Source organism: Narcine bancroftii, chromosome 2 (genome assembly GCF_036971445.1).
Source record: "Narcine bancroftii isolate sNarBan1 chromosome 2, sNarBan1.hap1, whole genome shotgun sequence".
Lineage (NCBI taxonomy): Eukaryota > Metazoa > Chordata > Chondrichthyes > Torpediniformes > Narcinidae > Narcine > Narcine bancroftii.
In genome coordinates, this window is record NC_091470.1 from 43163785 (window position 1) to 43186192 (window position 22408).

The following is a 22408-nucleotide window of genomic DNA, read 5'->3' on the forward strand; positions in this document are numbered from 1 at the left end:
AGGCCTGTAGACAGCATGTTCAGGCAGTGGGTGGGCTTAGAATGATCCAACCCCTCATGGAATTCATTGCTGAGTGAAGCACTTGAAATGCATAACAGGTGCATTCTAGAGAACCTAGTTAAATTCTTAAGCAATAAAAAAGATATTCATTTAGTGTCAGAAAATGTTAGTGGGAAGGAAGCTCTTATGGAGTGCATTCGCATAGGTCTTATGGGACAATGGCCTATTTCGGTGTTGAAAATTCCTTGCATTGAAAAGTAGTAGAAGCAAAGTAAAATATTGTAAATTGAGTCAAAAGTTTTCCTCACAGTGACCTTCCCATTTAATATATTTTCATTGGTTTAGTACAAAGAATAGATATATATTGGATAAAATTCTCAGACTTCTGTTATCAGACTCCCTTTAATACAATGGCTGCTTTGTAATGGCTACTAATTTCAGTTAATGCTAACACCAAAATATAATGGCAACAACTCTTTACTCAATGTCCTTGGGAATAAAAAAGCCCACTCATTCCTTGAATGGCTGTTTCTTGCTAATGTGTGGTGGCGTAACGAGGTCAGCACTTGAACTGAAGTTCAGAAAATGAGCTGTATTTTCCACTCCCAAATGCATGCATTTGTACAGAATGGAACCGTCTGCTAAAGGTCAAAGGGAGCCATCCTTGTTTGTTACTCAACATTACTGCCTTGAATGTGCGTACAAAAATTTGTGTTAAGCAAAGATTTCAATGATCTTCTATTGTTCAAATATCATGCCAGTCAATGAATATAAAGAGTATTGAGAAACATAGTCACTCCTCTGAAGGCAAAGGTGATTCAGATTCAGTTCACAATCCATATTTACATGTATAATAACACTGGGCCACATAATAGACTATTCATAAATACCAAATACGTTATTTGTTGCCATAGAAACAAAGCATCAAAAGCACTCACTTCTATTGTTATTATTGAATTGGAGCAAGTCCCTTGATATAGGGCTTACAATGTGCTCGCCTCAACCAATTCAATGTTTGTTTTTAAAAAATGGCAATTGTAAAAACTTTACTTATTCAAAATATGAGTTCCTGCAGGAACAAGTTTCAAATTCCCAAATGCCAGTTACTGGAAGTAACCCACCCAAGGACTAAGGGGATATTTGTACATCTTCCCTCTCATCACCCACAAAATTTCTCCTATCCACTTGGCAGGGAGTGACTCCTTGTGAACATGATGTCAGGATGTTGCTGGGCTCTGCTGCTGCATCCCACCCATTAGTAACTTCTCAGATGTGAATTTGGACATTGATTGTTTCTGGGTTATCTAAATGTTGTGGCCACCACAGATTAATCTGGTGTTGCCCCAATTTGTCATTTAGATGATCAACAGCAGGAATGTGAGCTGCTCTGTTTTCTCTCTCTGATCCATTGTTCCGAGGGCCTACATTACCACTCACACCAAATTCTATTAACTATGTCCAAGCTGGAGATGAAATCTGGAAGCTTCCTTGTCTGTCTGACACTGGATTTGAGATTTTTCTGGTTGAACCTCCATGGGCCCTCTTCAAACTAAACAATGCTTAAAGTATACAGTTTAAATCATTTATTTTTAAATTTTCTGTCTTGATTTAAAGGAAATTAGAAGAAAATGTCTGTAATCTGAAGTGTTGCATGTCGTGTGACATCAAATCCTGATCAGAGTTTAGTTCCGTGTATCTTTATTTATTTATCACATTTAAAACAACTCACATTGACCAAAGTGCTGTACAGCTCAAAAAGACATCACAGCTATTTAAAGTACAGAATAAAACAAATACAAGAGATTAGAACACAAGGTAACAATTAGGTGGATGAGGAGGACTCAGAATGCTATTCATTCTGGTTATAATAGTTGATGGACGGGCCCGAGTTGATAGAAGGAGGAATGTTGTTCCACAGTTTGGAGTCTCCAATAACAAAGGCACAATCTCCTCTGAGTTTACAGTTTGAGCGCAGGACAGTCAAATGCTCCAAGTCAGCCGACCTGAGGGGTTTTGAAGTAAAATAAGGAGTTAGGAGATCCTTATCAGAAGGGGCTAGGCCATTAGGGCTTTATAGACAAAGAGGAGAACTTTAAAATCAATTCTGAGCCATACTGGCAGCCAATGGAGGGAGGCCAGAATAGGAGAGATATGGTATCTCTTCTTGGCACCTATCAGGAAGGAGCTTGGCTGCAGATGGGATAATTAATTACTTGTGAAAATACAAGGAAATGAAGCCTATGTTGCTGTACTAAACCACTCATCGAAGCAGGGAACAAATTCAGTTTAAAAAAGAAGTACCCATCCTAATAATCTGCTATGTTTCTGCTGAGAGTATTTAAATACTATGTAGATCATTTAAAATGAATGTGATTTCGCATCACATTCACATCTGGACCTGTTTATGTGTTCAGCAGAAACATGATACCTTGCATGGTCCTGTTCCCAATAAAACCTTGTAGCAAGGAATAGCACAAGTGATAATGTCCTCATTACCAGATGATATTGCTCATAGCTTTTGGTCAAAGTCAGTCCTGCCACGCTGTGTTTCTCTTCACTTTTTTTAAAACCTTGATACAATACTTTGCCTTTCTTATGAGCTGACATCTGGGACTTCACGCAAGTGGACATTCACCTCTACCAAGCCAATGTTGGAAATAATAGAGAGCTTCTTCAATCTGCAACTTTTTCAATACTCTTTCAGCTTCCCGCAACAGTTATAGTTTGCCAAATTATATTTTAGGAAAGGGTGACTAAAAAAAAGAAATAATCTTGAAACCTCACTGACAACTAGTTGGAAACTGTGCCATCAATTTGGAGCCAAAGGAAGTGAGTGAGGTGAGCATATTCTTAAAGAGATGGACGTGGGAGGATAATGAGTTCATTTTGGAGTCTTCTAACATACTAGGACATGTTAATATCAAGAAGGAAATGGATGTCCCAATGACCTAATGGAATCTATCCCAGGTTATTGAGAGAGGGAAGAGAGGAGATTGCTGGGGTCTTGACAATGATCTTTCTATTACCCTATTGATGATGTCCAAGAGGAATAGAGAATAACTAATGCTGTCACTTTGTTCAGAAAGGGAAATAAGGATAATTTAGCAAATTATATGCCAGCGAACTTCTCATCAATAGCAGGGAAGATATTGGAGAGAATTTTGAGGAAGAGGATTTATTTGTTTGAAAGAGTAAGGATTTATTAGAGGTATAAGGCTTTGTGTGGGGCAGGTGATGTCTTACATACTTAATTGATTTTTTTCAAGAAATGACAAACATTATTGAGAAAGGTAACTGGATGGATATTGTCTACTTGGATTTTTGTACAGCACTTGACAAGGTCCCTGTTGTTTTGGCTGATCTAGAAAATTAAGGTCCAGGGATCCACAATTACTTTTTTTAAAATTAGACATATTGCACCATAATAGACCATTTTGGCCCACGTGCCCATCCTGCCCAATTACACCCTACAACCCCCAATACGTTTTGAACTTTGGGAGGAAACCAGAGCATCTGGAGGAAACCCATGCAGTCATGGTAAGAATGTACAAACTCCTTACAAACAGTATGGAACTCGAACCCTAGTCCTGAACACTGATGCTATAACATTGTTTCACTAACTGCTGTGCTGACCAAGACATATTACTTGCCAGATAGAATTCAAGATTAGCTTGGCTGAAGATGACAGAGTGTAATGGTTGGAGGAGTGTTACTGGGATCTCTGTGGTTTGTAATGATTTGGATGAAAATGTAGATGGGATGATTAGTTAATATGCAGATGACACAAAATATTGTTGAAGCAAGTTGACAAAGAATACAACAGAATATAGATCAGTTGGTGATTAAGGTGGAAAAACAATAGATGGAGGTTAATCTGGAAAAGTGTGAGATGTTGCAGCTTGGGAGGTAAAAAGTAAGTACAGCATATAACAGGACACTTCAGACAGCAGTGGATTTGAACCTGGGTCACTGGCACTGTAACAGCATTGACTAACTGCTATATTAACCATACCACCCCAAATCATGGGCCATAGGACCTGTTCCCATGCTGTACTCTCCTATGGTCTAATTTGCTACCTGATAAATTATAGCATACGTGCATATCAGGTATTGATGCTCACACAAAAATTGAACTATAAATTTAGACATTTGTACCAGGAGCTTTAAAAATCCATTGAAGGGTCCATTCAACCCACAAGGACACATTGTAGAATGTTTTGTAGAATTACCTTCATCCATTAATTTTGTGAGTTTTGGATCTTTTCCAGAGTAATCCTAAATTAATCTAATTGCCCTTGTCTACTCTAATGTTGCATCTTCTCTTCTTTCAAATGGTCTAATTCCTCCCCTGCCTTGACCTCTGCCTCAGTTATTACTCTGCACAAATTAATTTGGCTCCCATGACTATTTCAGATTGATGATCCTTTATCTCCAGTTCCCCTCAAATAAGATGATCTATGCTAGTGTTAAAAAAGATAAAGGTGGACAAATCTCCAGGTCCGGAAAAAGTATTCCCAAGGACATTGAGGGAGACTAGTGTACAGATAATGAGGCCATTAACAGAGATATTTAGGATGTTACTGGTCACAGGGGTAGTGCCAGAGGATTGGAGGGTGGCTCATGTTGTTCCGCTGTTTAAGAAAGAGTCCAAATGTAAGCCTGGAAATTATAGACCTGTGAGTCTGACGTCTGTGGAGAGTAAGTTGATGGAAAGTGTTCTGAGGGATGGCATTTACAAATATTTGGAAGAACAGGGATTGATAGGTAGTAGTCAGCATGGTTTAGTCAGGGGTAGATCATGCTTAACAAACCTTATAGAGTTTTTCGAGGGGGTTACAAAAAAGATTGATGAAGGGAAGCCTGTGGATGTTGTCTACTTAGACTTTAGTAAAGCTTTTGACAAAGTTTCCCACAGGTTAGGAAAAAAGGTGGAGGCATTAGGTATAAATAAGGAGGTAGTGAAATGGATTCAGCAATGGTTGGATGGGAGGTGTCAGGGAGTAGTGGTAGAAAATTGTTTGTCAAATTGGAGGCCAGTGACTAGTGGAGTTCCTCAGGGATTGGTCCTGGGTCCACTATTGTTTGTTATATATATTAACAATCTGGAAGAAAGGGTGGTGAATTGGATAAGTAAGTTTGCAGATGATACAAAGATTGGTGGTATTGTGGACAGTGAGAAAGGTTACCGTAGCTTAAAAAGAGATAGAGGAAAACTAGAGGAGTGGGCTGAGAAATGGCTGATGGAATTTAATACGGATAAGTGTGAAGTGTTACATTTTGGAAAGGCAAATCTAAATAGGTCATATACATTGAATGGTAGACAATTGAGGAGTGCAGAACAACAAAGGGATTTAGGAGTTATGGTAAATAGTACCCTCAAAGTTGCTACTCAGGTAGATAGAGTGGTGAAGAAGGCATTTGGAATGTTGGCCTTCATAAATCGGAGTACTGAATTCAAGAGTTGGGATGTTATGATGAAATTGTACAAGGCATTGGTGAGGCCAAATTTGGAATACTGTGTGCAGTTTTGGTCACCAAATTATAGGAAGGATATAAACAAAATAGAGAGAGTGCAGAGAAGATCCACGAGAATGTTGACAGGATGTAAGGGTTTGAGTTACAGAGAAAGGTTGAGCAGCCTGGGGCTTTTTTTCTCTGGAGCGTAGAAGATTGAGGGGGGATTTGATGGAGGTGTTCAAGATTTTAAAAGGGACAGAGAGAGTCAATGTGGATAGGCTTTTTCAATTAAGAGTGGGGGATATTCAAAGCAGAGGCCATGGTTTGAGATTGAAAGGGGAAAATGATAAGGGGAACACGAGGGGAAATTTCTTCACGCAAAGGGTGGTTGGGATGTGGAATAAGCTTCCGGCGGAGGTGGTTGAAGCAGGGACGTTATTTACATTTAAGAAAAGACTGGATAATTACACGGAGGGGAGAGGATTGGAAGGGTATGGACCAGATGCTGGTCAGTGGGACTAGGAGGGTGGGGATTTGTTCCGGCATGGACTAGTAGGGCCAAACTGGCCTGTTCTGTGCTGTATATGGTTATATGGTTATAAAAGTTTGAGAGTGAACTGGTATGATGCTGTGGCTAGTCACTGACCCAACTCAAACTCTGAAGGAAGAACCAATAGAATATTCTGAATGGGTATCCATGTTGGCAGTTTTCAGCAAGGAGTGAGATGAGGATCTCAGCCATGGCTGGGAGATGCCTGAGCAGTGCTCGCAGTCAAAAAGGCTGGTCAGTGAATGGTTTTCTTGATCAACAAGACAATGGATCCTTTGGCAGTGGTAAGCATGGTGTCATAGAGCCACGCATTTCGTGTGCTGTCTGTGTTGACCATTGAGTACTGATTTACACTCATGACCTTTTGTTCTCTTCACAATCTTGTCAACTCACTTATACAATAGGGACAATTTACAGTGGCCATGGACCTACCAACCCACGTGTCTTTGAGATGTAGGAAGAAACAAGGTTATCTGGAGGAGAATGCAGGTGGTCACAGGGAGAACACGAAAGGTGTGCACAGGCAGTGCCAGAAGTCAGGATTGGACCTGTGTCGCTAAAACTGTGAGGCAGCAGTTCTGCCAGCCACACCACTGAGCCACCCGAAGCCACATATCTCTCCACATGCCAACAAGAAGAGTGTGACTTTAAGGAAGATAAGAAAAGGTGGTATAAAAATCCATGCCTAATTACTCCATATGTGGAGATTTTCATTTTTACTCAAGTGGCAAATCAAGTAAAGATATTTCTTGCCTGGTTAGCAGTACTTTCAGCCACCGTGCATCCAAACTGTCAACCACTTCCAATTTCCTGAATTAGGTCAGTTATGGATTATAGGAAGACTTTCTGCACCATGTAGCCTTCTGTTGTCACCCACACTTCATCTAATTGAAGTATTTGATTTGGTGCAGCAGCTTAAGGCGACTGCCCAACAACTGCATGTCATCAAGGTGGAGGCAGGTTTCTCCAGCAATGATGGAGAAATGAGGCATGGCTTTTTATACCATCTTTTCTAATCCTTCTTAAATTGTGGAATTGCTGAATGCAAGACAGCCAAATGCTTTCCCTTGCTGCCCAGGTCAGTGAAAGGATCTTTTTGTGCTTTTTACATGTAGGTTTCCTGTAGGTTTTTTTTTCTCCATGAAATCAACAAGCTCATTCTAACTTGGGTTTATTTGTATCAAGGAATTTCAAATGTGTACTCTGTATGCTGCTGAGGTTTATATCTCTTGGCTCACAGGCACCATCATAAATGGTCCTTCACTGTGCCACAGTACAAGAGGTTACTTAATGTTGGAATGAAGGAGCTCCTGTTCCCCTCTGTCTGAATAAAGTCAAACATTTTGAAATGAGCAGGCTCAGAGATTATCTTGAAAGTCAAAGGATGGTGCATTACATCCAAATTCCAGATACTGGTTTTTCACAATAAAACATAGAGGGAGATGATTTTTTGGAAAGGCAGTATGGTCTAGTTGAATTCAGAATCAGAATTTATTGTCATGAATATGTCATGAAATTCATTGTTTTGTGGCAGTATCAGAGTCCAAACATTTACATAAACCACCTTACAAAATAAATAAAAATAGTGCAAGAAAAAGAAGAAGATAATGTAAGGCAGTATTTATGGTTCATTGTTCATTCAGGAATCTGATGGCAGCAGGGAAGAAGCTGCCCTTGTGCCGCTGAGTGCTCATCTTGAAACTCTTCAATAGTGGCAGAGTGAAGAGGGGGTTGGGGGTCCTTGAGGATAGAGGCTGCTTTCTTAAGACATTGGCTGCTGTGGATGTCCTCGAAGGAGTGAAGACTGGTGCCTGTGATGTCACAGTGCAGGCCGAGTTAACAACCCTCTGGAGTTTTTTTTTCTTGTTCTGAGTGTTGGCACCTCTATTCCAGACAGAGATGCAACCAGCCAGAATGTGTTCTATGGTACACCTGAAGAAGTTTTTGAGAGTCTTTGGTGACATACAGAATCTCCTCAAACTCCACACCGGTATAGCCGCTGGTGAGCCTTTTTCGTGATTGCATCGACATAGAGGCTTCAGGATAGATCTTCAGAGACGTTGACACTCAGGAATTTGAAGTTCTTGACTCTCACCGCTGCTGAGCCCTCGATGAGGACTGGTTCATGTTCTCCTGACTTCCTCCTGAAGATCACAATCATTTTGGTTTTGCTAATATTGAGTGCAAGGTTGTTGGTGTATCACCACTCAATGAGCTGATTTATATCCCTCCTGTACGCTTCCTCATTGCCGTTTGTGATTTTGCTGACAAATTGGCAAATTGGTAGATAACATTTGAATTGTGCCCAGCCACATAGCCATGGTTGTAGATTGAGGAGAGCAGTGGGCTTAGGGTGTGTCTGTGTTGATCGTCAGTGAGGAGGAGATGTTGTTTCTGATTCGTACTGACTGTGGTCTTCTGATCAGGAAATCAAGGATTCAGTTGCAGAAGCTGGGGTGCAGAGGCCCAGGGTTTGGAGCTTGTTGACCAGCTTGTTGAGGGAATAGTGGTGTCTAGGCCTGAGCTGTAGTCAATAAAGAGTCGCTGGAATTATGAGTTGCTGTTGTCTAGGTCTTCCTGAGCTGAGTGGAGAGCCAGTGACTAGTGTCTGCTGTGCCAGTAGACAAATTGCAGAGGGCCCAGTCCTTTACTTGGGTATGTGTTAATTCTGGCCATGACCAACCTCTCAAAGCATTTCAGCTCAGTAGATGTTAGTGCAGCTGGACAATAGTTGTTGATGGAGATCACTCTGCTCCTTCTTGGGCCCAGGGATGATTGATAGCCTTTTGAAGCAGATGGGACACTCCAACTGCAGCAGTGAGAGGTTGAAAATGTCCATGAGCATTCCAGGTTCTCCGTGTCCTGCCAGATACGCCATCAGGGCCTGAATGATGTTCTGACATCGGCCTCAAAGACAGGGATTCTCATAGGTACTGTTGAGTTCTCCTCCCCAAAGCATTTGTTTGGCTTTTCAAATTGTGATAAACTTTCCACTCAGAAAGCTCAGGCTGTTTACAGACATGTATACAGTTTGCACTGCTGGACCATGGTGGTCCACTCGTTTAGGTACTAGACTAGCAACCCTGTGGCCAAGACCATTAACCTAGAAACATGAATTAAAAGCCCAATAGAGAAGTTATATAAATAATCTGGCATTAGTTATAGTGGCCGTGAAACAAATACATTTGTGCAAAAACCCGCCAGGTTCACCAGCGCTCATTACGAGAAGGGAATCTGGTTTGAGTTTTATGTGATTCCATTATGGTGACTTGGAGTGAATCCAACGGGTCACTAAGTAAAGAACCTTTACAGTTGGGATGCACCTGCTGAAGAGGATGACTTGCCACCCATCACATTGTCAAGAGTAATAAAGGTGGGTGTTCAATTCCCACACCTTGGGAATAAGTTCAATAATAAACTCTGTGTGAGTTGTTCAGAGTGGGTTCAGAGCCTGTGCTCTCCTGGCTTCCACAGTACTAGATAACCTCACTGACTGTCTCGTCCCTGTAAATTTTGAGTATATTTCTCAGGTGGTATATAATTGAAATTTTGCAATTAAACTGTCTAATCTAATATTAAGCAAGAGAGAAAGAGACCTACAATCTCATCGATTATGTTTATTTTAATGCTACTATAAATAGGTGATAAAAATGCAATTCTCAGAATATGCATTTTATTAAAACTGCATTAAATATAAATTTATAATGTACTGTATTTAGAAGAGGTAAATAAACTGCCTTAAGAAAATTAGATTTGAGAATGATTGGTCCAGCAGGACTGCAACGATCTGGTACAACTATTTTCATACATTTATATGCGCCACATATTCCTTCCTCCTGACCTCTGCAGTCTTTATTTTAATTCTATGATCCTTAGGATATTTGTAGATTTTGTATGACTGCAGTCTCATCAACTCGGGAATGGTTTTGGTTGATTCACTCAGCTGCTTATTTAAGATTAAAACAAGTTAAGGTTAAGTTGCTTAATCCTGTGGACTGGCAGCATTGAAGGATTTGCCGCATAGTGTACACCTTTTAAATCTGTACCAAAGAGCAAAAGCTGAGAGCTGAGGATAGAGCAGTAAACTGAAACTGGCACTTACCCAGAGTTAATCCCTCACAGTCAGACATCGTGTACAAAGAGCCTTTTTTACTTCTTTCCCACTGTTTTGTCTTGTATCCCTAAACCACTGCAAAAAACCTGAAGTTTAAATCTTCCACTGGAGAGCACGCTGCGAACAGTAATCAGCCCCAGATGCAGCTTGACAGCAATCCCCACCCCTGCTAATGGAAACAAACAGTCCACAGCTCATTATGGGATGTAAAGAATGCAATTCTGTGCCAAAACTCTCTCTTCCCATTGGTGGATATAATTATTTCTCCCCGCCTATTCCCAACATATTCCCACCCAAGGTCAGGGGGTCATGATGGATATATTTAATTCCTATTGAAATATTAATAAGGCAAGAAAGGAAGTGTACAGTGTGAGGATGAGCTGAAGGCCAGATTGATTCAAAACCCTGTCAGCTGATGTCATGTTACAGCATCAGACAGTACTGCATTTTCTGCATGTGTAACCACAAGGAACAAGCAGTCTTGGAAACCAAACACATTAAACCCAGAGACCATAATTTAAAGTGGTATTGAAACTGTCATCCATGATATAGGCTCAGCCGTTATTTAGAAGCTGACATGATTTTTTTTGCACAAAAGTAATAAAAGCAGCCACAGATTCCTCTTTTGACAGATAAAGGTTTTGTTTACTTTTTTTGTGGCAAGGAAAGACTGTCTTCTTTACAGTTCGGAGTAACCATATCCTTTTTGAAGACTGATCACAAAGCCCTATTTTCATTCACTGCATTTTAGTTTAAACAGGGCAGGAATGTCTGGCACACAATGATCTGAGCCACCTAATGTCCCAGCCTCAGCTCAATTTGACTCCTGATCCAGCACTCAAAAAACCATGGTGAGTGGGGAGTGGATAGGAGGTGGGATGCAAGTAGAGATTCCAGCAGCTCTCCTTTAAAGCTGAGTTGCAAGTTGTAACTTCAAGGCTGGCAGGAAATGTTGGAGCATTGGTGGGAAGCCAGAAATCCAGTAGGAAATGAGGAGCCTTGGGAAGGGAGGCAGGAAGATTTTATGAGAACACCAATGACTCTTTTTCTAACAGAAATAAATTATTAAAATGGAAAGAAACCTGCATTTTTTTTTTGTGATCTTGCTTCAGCTCCCTTGAAAGACTGTTCATGAGTGCAGGTGAGGAGAGCATGAAATATCCACATCCCAGCAATCTGGATGGTTCTCCACTCTTCTGGGGGAGATTGAATCCCTCTCCTCCAATATAGCCATGCACAACCAACCGTGGGCTCCCTCCTTTCAATGGAACCCTAGCGCCAGTTGCAGCCAACAAACTAGCAGCGCAAGTCTTGCTTACATTATTGCTTGTTTGGGCCCCCTAATGTCTGTGCTGGCTGAGAAACAAAGATATGTGCTGACATGAATATGATCAACTGGTCAAGCACTCCAATTGTTGTAATGAAGTTGGAGCAGAAACCTTCCTTCTAATCTTCACCAACAAACGGGCATAGGTCATTCTTCATGTCCTGTGTCTGAATTTCAGCCAAACAGAATTTCTCTTTTTTCTTCCCAACTTACCTTCAACAAGAAATTAATTCTCAGTCTTATAGCAATACAATTTTTATCATGTAATTAATAATTTATATTATAACATTAGTTTTGAAGCTACTGATTTTTTACTTTATTCACTTTAAATATTAATACCTCACCAAAGCCTTCGACACCGTGAGCAGGAAAGGGCTTTGGCAAATACTAGAGCGCATCGGATGTCCCCCAAAGTTCCTCAACATGATTATCCAACTGCACGAAAACCAACAAGGTCGGGTCAGATACAGCAATGAGCTCTCTGAACCCTTCTCCATTAACAATGGCGTGAAGCAAGGCTGTGTTCTCGCACCAACCCTCTTTTCAATCTTCTTCAGCATGATGCTGAACCAAGCCATGAAAGACCCCAACAATGAAGACGCTGTTTACATCCGGTACCGCACGGATGGCAGTCTCTTCAATCTGAGGCGCCTGCAAGCTCACACCAAGACACAAGAGAAACTTGTCCGTGAACTACTCTTTGCAGATGATGCCGCTTTAGTTGCCCATTCAGAGCCAGCTCTTCAGCGCTTGACGTCCTGCTTTGCGGAAACTGCCAAAATGTTTGGCCTGGAAGTCAGCCTGAAGAAAACTGAGGTCCTCCATCAGCCAGCTCCCCACCATGACTACCAGCCCCCCCACATCTCCATCGGGCACACAAAACTCAAAACGGTCAACCAGTTTACCTATCTCGGCTGCACCATTTCATCAGATGCAAGGATCGACAATGAGATAGACAACAGACTCGCCAAGGCAAATAGCGCCTTTGGAAGACTACACAAAAGAGTCTGGAAAAACAACCAACTGAAAAACCTCACAAAGATAAGCGTATACAGAGCCGTTGTCATACCCACACTCCTGTTCGGCTCCGAATCATGGGTCCTCTACCGGCACCACCTACGGCTCCTAGAACGCTTCCACCAGCGTTGTCTCCGCTCCATCCTCAACATCCATTGGAGCGCTCACACCCCTAACGTCGAGGTACTCGAGATGGCAGAGGTCGACAGCATCGAGTCCACGCTGCTGAAGATCCAGCTGCGCTGGATGGGTCACGTCTCCAGAATGGAGGACCATCGCCTTCCCAAGATCGTATTATATGGCGAGCTCTCCACTGGCCACTGTGACAGAGGTGCACCAAAGAAAAGGTACAAGGACTGCCTAAAGAAATCTCTTGGTGCCTGCCACATTGACCACCGCCAGTGGGCTGATAACGCCTCAAACCGTGCATCTTGGCGCCTCACAGTTTGGCGGGCAGCAGCCTCCTTTGAAGAAGACCGCAGAGCCCACCTCACTGACAAAAGGCAAAGGAGGAAAAACCCAACACCCAACCCCAACCAACCAATTTTCCCTTGCAACCGCTGCAATCGTGTCTGCCTGTCCCGCATCGGACTGGTCAGCCACAAACGAGCCTGCAGCTGACGTGGACTTTTTACCCCCTCCATAAATCTTCGTCCGCGAAGCCAAGCCAAAGAATATATTGTGTCCAAAGAAGCAAGTTGGGACATTCTAACCTATGGGCGCATATCTCATACAATCCTGATTTGGAAATATATTACCAATCCTTCATAGTTGCTGAGTTCAAGTCCTAGAATGTCCCACCCTTCAACACTGTGGGAGCTCCTTCACAAAAATGACTGCAGTAGCTTCAGAAGATGACTTGTCACCATTATCTCAAGGATAAGTAGTGATAAAACAGAAACTGCTGACCATGGAAGCAGTGGACAAATCCAGCAAAATTATATTTTTAAAAAGACCTGGCACGAAAAAAATAAGAACAGCTCAAATCGTACAGCCTGAACTCATTTGGTTGACACCTTCCTGTTCTGCATAAATGCTAATTAAAAAGACTAATTAAAGATTAAAATTTCTCCAAAAGCATGGATGAATTCAGGCTGATAAAGCAATCACATTGGGTAATCTCAGTACTTGGAATTCTTAAAATCTGCCTACCATTATTCTTCCATTCTGGGTCAATAGATTAAGATCCTTCTGTGTCAGATTTCATCCTGGTGTGTTTGCTTGAATATGACATCCTTTATTTTCCGGCAATTACCTCAGCAATTTCTTCTCTTGCCTCTCTCAATAACCTGGGATATGTCCCATCAGGCTCAATCCACCTTAATGCTTTTCAAAAGACCCAACTCCTCCACCTCCTTGATATCAACATGCCCTAGAATATGAGTATACTTTTCCTTGATCTCACAGATCCCTTCTCCTTGGTGAATACTGATGAAAAGTACATCACCCACTTCCTCTGGCTCCAGGAATAAATTCGCAATGTTGTCTTTGAATGGTCCTTGTAATAGTATGGGATCCTATCACCACTGTAAATATTTGTATATATTTGCATATAGTGATAATGATTGGCTGAGAGCCATAGCCACACCTACTGGCCAGGTCATAAAGAGCTGCACCTAACCAGATCCAGGTCAGTCTGGACTGGTTGACCTCGATGTACTACGCTCCAGTCTTTTGTTAATAAAAGCCTTGGTTGAGTCAATAAGTCTTTGAATAATTCGACACGCTACAGTTCTACCTTCTCCCCAGCAACCATCTTGTTTTTAACATATGTATGAAATACCTTGGAATTCTTCTTAATCCTATTCAGCAAGGACATCTTATGCTCCCTTTTTGCCCTCCTGATTCCTTGTTTAAGTTCTTTCTGAACTCTTTATGTTTCTCAAGGCCCTATTCAATTTCAACTTTCCAAATCTTCCATGACTCCTCTATCTTTTTGACTAAATTTACAGTCATCCAAGATTCCTGGACCTTGCCATCCTTGTCTTTTTTTCTTATGGGTACATGTTGGGTTGAATTCTGACCAGCTGCCCTTTGGCACACTTTCCCAATACCAACTGCTCCCAGTCTACTCTCTCCAGGTCCTGCTTAATCCTCTTAATTATCTTTTTCCAATTTAACATGTTCACTGAGGTTCAGACATATCCATAACTTTCTGAAAACTTGCAAAGTTATGATGACTGTTCCAAAAATGCTCTCCCACTGAAATTCATTTCCCAGTATAAGGTTTAGCATGGCCTCTTCCCTGATTGGACTATAAACATACTGTTTCTAAACAACCTCCTGGATACACCCAAGAAATTTTGCCATCTTAGTCTCTTGCACAGAGAAATTCCCAGTCAGTATTGGGGAAATTAAAGTCACCCACTACTGACCAACTGATATGGTTCCCATACCCATTAAATGCCACCTCAAACCCTCCTGAGCAAACCTCTCTTTTAGGATAATGGAATTTAACTGTGGCCAAACCCTTTTATAAGGTCCCAGCTGCCCTGGAAGAAAGCCCAATGATCCATGTACCCCTGTGGTCCTCTCTCCTGCATCAGCTCCTTAGCCATGATTATCTTCCTTTGCTAGCACATGGCATGTTGAGTAACCATGAAATTTCAACTATACGGGTCTTGTTTTTAACTTTTTTCCAAATTCTCTAAATTCTCTTTACATGACCTCAGTTCTTCTTCTGCCTTTGTCGTGAATACCACTGTGGACCGTGACCTCTTAATTGCTCATACTCCCCTTTCAGAATGTGCTGTGACGACTCAGGGAGAAAGAACATCATCTTGGAGTCCCACTTGTGGCCACAGAATTGCCTCTCTGTGGACCTCAGACACAGTTGCTCGCCTAGTGTTTGATCTTCCCTGCTGAGCCATTTGGGGTGCCACTGATCTGGCTGCTGCTATCATTTTCTCCTGCAGACATCTCAGGACCTCCCCAACTGTATCCAAAATGTTAACAACTTAAAACAGTGACAAAAATGTTATCCATCACTGACATACAAATTAGTATTTTCTGTGCAGTGACAAGCTGAATAATGCTTTACGTGCTGCAAATGTTCTCATATTTACTCAATGAAAGTAACAGAAAATTGCCATTGGCATTCTCATTTTACATGTATATATATATATATCTTTCTTTTTTTCTTCTTTGGCTTGGCTTCGCAGACGAAGATTTATGGAGGGTTAAAGTCCACCTCAGCTGCAGGCTCGTTTGTGGCTGACAAGTCTGATACGGGACAGGCAGACACGGTTGCTGCGGTTGCAAGGGAAAATTGGTTTGTTGGGGTTGGGTGTTGGGTTTTTCCTCCTTTGTCGTTTGACAGTGAGGTGGGCTCTGCGGTCTTCTTCAAAGGAGGTTGCTGCCCGCCGAACTGTGAGGCACCAAGATGCACGGTTTGAGGCGATATCAGCCCACTGGCGGTGGATATATATATATGTGCTCATGTTCCTTGCTTAGCTCCATTATACACACATATTTAACAATGACTGTATTTGGAGACCATGTAGAGAGAAAAAAAATCAAAGCACTCAGCACCTATAACACACTTTGCTGTTACTGGTGCTTCAAAAATAATAATTGAGGTCCATCAGATTATGGTTAGGATGGACAGCCAGCACCTTTTCCCCCTGAACAATACTAATAATACCAGAGAACATCTGTATAAGGTGAGGGGAGGAAAGTTTAGGGGAGAAGTCAGGGTAAGTTTTTTTTACACAGAGAGTCATGGATGCCTGGAATGCATTGACAGGGGTGGTGGTTGAGGCTGGTACAATCGAGACATTTAAAAGACTCTTAAGCCCCTTTCACACTTGACAGTGATCCCAGGAATTGAACACCAATCAGCCTTTAAAGTGGCAAATGTGAAAGCAAAATCTGCTCAACGTCGGCATCAGATGACGTCATCTCATGCCAGGGATCGCCAGCCTCAACCCCTAGTACAATCTCCGGCATCTAGAGACACCAGTGTTGAGATCAGACAAGTGTGAAACAGGCAGCAACATTGCAGGCACTTCCAATTAAAGGTAGAACAGACCAAACGCCAGGGATAAACCTTTGCAAGTGTGAAAGTGTTCAGTGTCCCAATTAGGAGTGGTCTAGTGTGAAAGGCCAATCTCCCATTCCTATCCCAGGACACTATATGGCCAATTTACTGGGATGCAAGTGTGAAAGGGGTTTTAGACAGACACATGGATGCAAGAAAAATAGAGGATTATGGCTGTGAGGTAGGGACAGTTTAAATTGTTGAGTAGCTTACATAGGACAGCACATCATTGTGGGCTGAAGGGCTGTAATGTTTTATGCTCTGTGGTTGGCAACTCCCATTATTTAGTGATTTCTGACTTGCTTAGTGATCTAAAAAGGTTTGTGCCCTGGATTTACAGAACCAATGGACCTTATAGGAAAATGTGCTGGACAATTATAGGTTTCTGAAATTGGATATATACTGAGTACATCTACGCTGCACAATATATTAGGCCTTGCACCTACTTCCTGCAAACTAACGGGTATAGCATAATCACGTTTCTGCTCCAAAAAGTTTCCCTGGCTGTTGGATTAGTTCTTGAGCACAGGCTCTGGTCTGTACCACCCCACAGACAAATCTTTGGACGCATCAGTCTCTCTCTTTCATGTTGGCAGTCCTCTGAGTTCATGCTCCTTTTTTACAATTCTTTCCAAATCTTGTTGGAAAGCTTCCAGTTTCTCCTCATGAAAATGGATACATTTTGGTGTACAGTGTTTATTTAAGCATCCAGCACAGTAACAGGACCTTCTAGCTCATGAACCTGTGACCCTTGAATACACCAATTAACTTACAATCCATGTATGTTTTTGAAGGGTGTAGGAAACTGGAGCATCTGGAGGAAACCCACGCAGACACCGAGTGAGCTTACAAACTCCTTACAGACAGTGTTATATTGTTTAGTAAATATTCACTTGAATATTACTACAAACCAGTCCAAAAGAATACAAAGTTACTCCTGGTAGGTTCAGGAACAGCTTCTTTGTTCTTTCTTTTCCAGTTGAGTAAAACTTCTGAAATTGTGCTTGCAGAACCCAAAGACATCTGTGATGCCTGGATAGTTTGCATGAAACAAGGAACTAATCTAAATACAAGAGGAAAGATTCATATTCAAAAGGCTCCAGATTAAACAGATATAAACTGGATCTGAGAATCAGATGTTGCATAATATTGTAAGTAGTATTCGCTTTAAAAATCAGCACTTTTAATTTAAAAAAACAAACACGCCAGAGATTTGAAATTGCTTTCTCCATGTATATGTATGAACAGAGTATTTTTCATATTGCACACCTGTTTTAGGAGACACATACAATAAATAAAAGTAATTCCGCTAATATTATGCGAAAAATTACAGGGAAACATGAATTTGTATTCCCACTATGGAGCACAAAAAACTATATTTGAAATTCCAGTATTGAGGAGGTGTTATGCCCTGTGCCCTGCCTAATATTTATCATCCAATCAGTATTAGTTTGAAAATATGTAATCACTATTGCATTTCTGCTTGAGGGAGTTTGTTGTGTATCTGGCACCACCTCCCATGGTCTGACCATGGTAACTATACTTCAAATGGGCTTTAATGACTATAAGATGCCTTGGGCTGTCCTGAGGTTGGGGAAAAATGCTTCAGAAGTACTCATTTTCCTTTATATTTCAGTGGTTAAACATTGATATTTTGATCTTTTTTCCTGTGCTGAGATAATCAAATACCTATGTGGTTGGCATCACAAGTAAAGATCAAGTGGCAATGTTTCTTGGTATGAATTACAGAATAATCACTGAGCTAATTCTATCTTCCATGACAACCCACATTTAAGCATCAATTAAATATATCATCTACTAGATCGTCACAAACATATTACATTAAACCATTCAAAAAATACTTGGTGACCAGGGTCAACTATTGTGCATTTAGATGATGGAAGGTGTAAAGGACATTGATGAAGAATGATGAAAGAACAGCAATACCGAAAGATTAATTTTCTAAACTTCATAAAATAAATTTTAAAATTGAATTTGCTTTCCTTTATCTATACATTCCTCAATTGCATTTTCAAGAATGTAAATGAAGCTGCATTATATGGACAGTATGGTAATTGTTGCCTAAAGGATGTGTAACTTCATTGTTTACGAAAGCCTGGAGGGAGCAAAAACAAATGACTAAATGGGAGGTTTGAATTTTCACATAGACCAGGAGAAACAGAATAGTTAAAATGGTCAAGTAATTGAGTGGAAAATTTGTCCTCTGTCAAATCTATTAAATTTGTGACATGGTATTCTGCTTCTAAAAACTGTTTCTATTGAAGGTAGCTGAACTGAATCTCCAAAGTGACTCTAATGCATGTGACCAATGAGCAATGTGTACATATGAATTTTCTGGATGTTGAGAATAGATATAATAAGCCCAAAAGTAAATATACACTGTGTCTCAGCCTTAATGATCCTCAATCATAGGCAAATTACAGAGCTAAAGCTATCAATAGGGCATCCTCTAATACGGTAATCTGTCGAAGTCATACCACATAATACATTGTTATTCAGTTCTTAACAATACATTTATACTTGTGTTTATATGTATTTATATACCTTCCGTTTCTGATTATCCGAAACGCTCGAGACCAGACCTGTATCGATTAACTACATTTTTTAGGAAACTGAGAAATGGCTTTAAGTAGCCCAGCATCAGCAGAATACTTGTATCGGCCATCACTGATTGCTGACACCTCCCCACCACCATCGCTCTACTTGCCTGGGAGCCCAAGGTCCCTTTCTCCAATACCAGCACCACCACCAATCCTGCCCAGGACCTTGAGGTCCCCACTCCTGCTGCGGTCGCCGATCCCCAACACCTCCCCAGCACTGTTGCCAGACCTGCCTGGGAGCCCGATGCCCCCGTTCCTGCCACTGCCACCACCCCCTTCCAGGTCCGATGCTGCCGCCACTACCTCCCCTGCCATCCCCAGTCCAACACCGCCAAAATTTCAGTGCCCCCCTGTGGTTACCTTAGTGCTCCCTGATTAGATTTGTTCTGACATCATCTCCGGGGACAGCGGAAAACCATGTATAATGGAGGGTAAAGAAGAAATAGGAGGGAGTTGCCTGGAACAAGGACAATCTCCCCATGTGATGCCTGACCCGCCGATTTCTTTCAGTCACTCACTGATGTTACCAAACTGCCGCTAACAGCACGTAGAGCCCCACATGAGCATGACAGGTGAAAATTTTTATTCAACTTGTCATGTCATGTTGCCGTCGAAATTTCTTTCAGATACCAGAGAATTTCGATTAAGTGGGTTTCAGATAATCGGAAATGTGTGTTACTGACAGAGAGTCAAAAAGCCAAGTTTCATGCATAAACCATTTCTGTTTAACATTTCAATTAATATATTGATTAATAAAATATTTTTGTGGAAACAAATTGTGGATTTTTCTTCTGCTCCTCCAGGTAGACCTGATGGCAATGGAAACTTTTTGCAGAGCAGGTACCTTGTGCCAGCATCAAGCTTTACAAAGTTATGGACCACATAAAATTCTGTTCATTGGGTCCTCGATGTGAACTTTAACCCAAGGTTAAACCTTCTGTTCCATTGTGACTTTCCCACATGCTATGGTCTCTGAGTGATCTGTAAATTTCAGATGGTTCTCTGCTGTGAATCTGTGCTGAAATTGCTCAAGGCTGATAACTTTCGTCATCAATAGTTGAACGGACAAGGATTACATCCATCTGGAGTAGGCTTAAATACAGAGTGTGGAAGTGAAAGGACGATGTGATGATTACAATATGCAGTTACATAGCAATACAGAATTTGGAAAAGGGGAAATGAAAGCATAAATTTAAATGGACTCATTTACTATATGGAGGTGTTTATTAACAATAGTAAATAAAGCAACAGAGAAAAATGAATAAATATGCACACATTTAAAGATGTAAAAATAAATATTAATTTTATTCACTCAGTATAACAAGGGCAAGGATATTGCTTTCACGCAAAGAGAACACAAAGAAGCAATGGAAATAAGAGCTCAAATACTTCAACATCAGAGTTTGTGAAACTATGATAAATACATTACTTTGTGAAATTGAAAAGTCGACAAAGCAGCGTGGAGACTGAATTTTAGTTTGCATGTTAATATGCAATCTGATTTGTAGTGCTTTACTTTGTGGGCATTGAGAGGTATTTGTGAGCAACTGCAGCCCTGGTGATGAATCTGTTTCCATCATGGCCTTGGGTAGAGAATTCCAGGTAATTAATCATGTGATAATGAGGGAATTATGTTTTTTTTGTTCATTAGGACAATGAGTAACAGGTAGTGATATCAATAAACAGAGACATTCATTACTCTCTAATGCTTTCTTGCTCTTAATCATTTCATTTGAATTGTAATCCTCATGTTAGTTTTGTAAAGTTAGGTGAACCTAATTTTCAACTTCTCTTGCGTGAACTGCTGTTTTACTATATGTTCCCTGAATGCAGACGACAGGCTGTAATTAATTAAGCATTTATGGAAATCACGTCATGTTCATTAAATAGAGTGGATCCACTTTTCGACTTTCCTTCAGCATGTGTAGAACTGAATGGCCATGAACACTGATGACCTTTTCACATTAAAACATTGATTGTGTTGTCTGCTGCATTCACATTATGCAAACTTGATTTGGAATAATACTTTACACAATGGTGTGAAAGCAATGAAAACTGCTGCAGAGGTTATGAGGCATTATTTATGGGTGGTCTGCAATTCCTAAAATCACAGATATTCTTTCAGAAGTATTGAGTGGTTATTTTAAAAGAAATCTCAGTCTTCACTATTCCAAATCTCATCAACCATCTGTATACCATCTCATGCTTTATAAACCTATGAGTGAAACATGAAAGTCTGCAGATGCTGTGATTGTGTAAAAACACAGAAATGCTGGAGAAACTCAGCAGGTCTCGCAGTGTCCATAGGAGATAAAGGTATATAACTGGTGGCTCACCCATGCGGCAAGCGAACCGGCTCCAGTGAGGACTCTCAGTGGGGGATCAAAGCCTCGGCTTGGAAGCCGATGTCGTTTCTGCCCCACAGGTCACGAGGGTTGCTGGGAAGTACAGGCCTCCTAAGTGCGCGATTTTGAATTAGTAAATCAGTTGTACTGAAACTCTGCTCCACTCAGCGTGTTTCTTTCACTTGCAATGGCATACCAGCCACACTGATGACCCCAAAGGTCCAATGGTATTTGGACCCAACACAAAAAACACAATCGACATGGACAACATGAATGACTCGGCTCTTCAGAATGCAGTCTCGCTTAAACTGCAAGCTTTCTGGACCATTCAGCCCCTCGTCTGGTTTCTATAAGCAGAGGCCCAGTTCCAGATCAGGAACATTGTCTCCAATAAGACCAGGTACTACTACGTGGTGGCTGCTCTCAACCAAGAAACAGCAGGCCAAGTAATCAACATTTTCATCAGCCCCTGGAGACTGACAGTATGAGGCACATTCAGCCTCTCACGCCGTGAACGGGCGGGCAGTTGCTACATATGGACGTCCTGGGCGACCGTGTGCCGTCAGCCCTGATCAGTGACATGCTAGCACTAGCAGATGGCTATAAGCTGTAACTACTCTTTGAACAAATCTTTTTGGAGCAGGAGACATCTGTCTCCTACTAGCAAACGAGGACTTCTCCAACCTGCGAAACGTGGCAATTCACACGGTCGTTCTGTGGCCCACCAAACAAAATGGTGGAGCCAGCATCGGGATCAATGCTGTGTCACGGCTGAAAGCCCAGCCACACTGCATCATGGAGACAAAACCTGCAATCCCCACACCAAGAGACGACACCATTTCTGAGTCTCAGTGTTTTTTACCATCAAAAGTAGGGATCCGGGGGCCACCAATGCCAACCACCATGCTCATTCCATGGAAACGAAAAGGCCAGCCATT

General features: G+C 41.4%; 1 protein-coding gene and 1 long non-coding RNA gene across 4 annotated transcripts in view; one reads left to right on the forward strand and one right to left on the reverse strand.

Moving 5' to 3' along the window:
• eml1 (EMAP like 1) overlaps window positions 1-10286 on the reverse strand; it is a 197169-nt gene extending 186883 nt beyond the window's left edge. The window contains exon 1 of the mRNA XM_069916453.1: window positions 10110-10286. Coding sequence (XP_069772554.1) covers window positions 10110-10137 — 28 coding nt within the window. The 5' untranslated portion in view covers window positions 10138-10286. The remainder of the gene's footprint in view (window positions 1-10109) is intronic.
• LOC138753446 (uncharacterized) overlaps window positions 1-21196 on the forward strand; it is a 90091-nt gene extending 68895 nt beyond the window's left edge. Inside the window, exons 6-7 of one of the 3 annotated variants that reach the window (XR_011351179.1) lie at window positions 17515-17655; window positions 19929-21196. This is a non-coding gene — a long non-coding RNA (uncharacterized lncRNA). The remainder of the gene's footprint in view (window positions 1-17514; window positions 17656-19928) is intronic. The other 2 variants (XR_011351176.1, XR_011351178.1) reach the window with 2 other exon arrangements.
• The last annotated feature ends 1212 nt before the right edge of the window (window positions 21197-22408 follow it).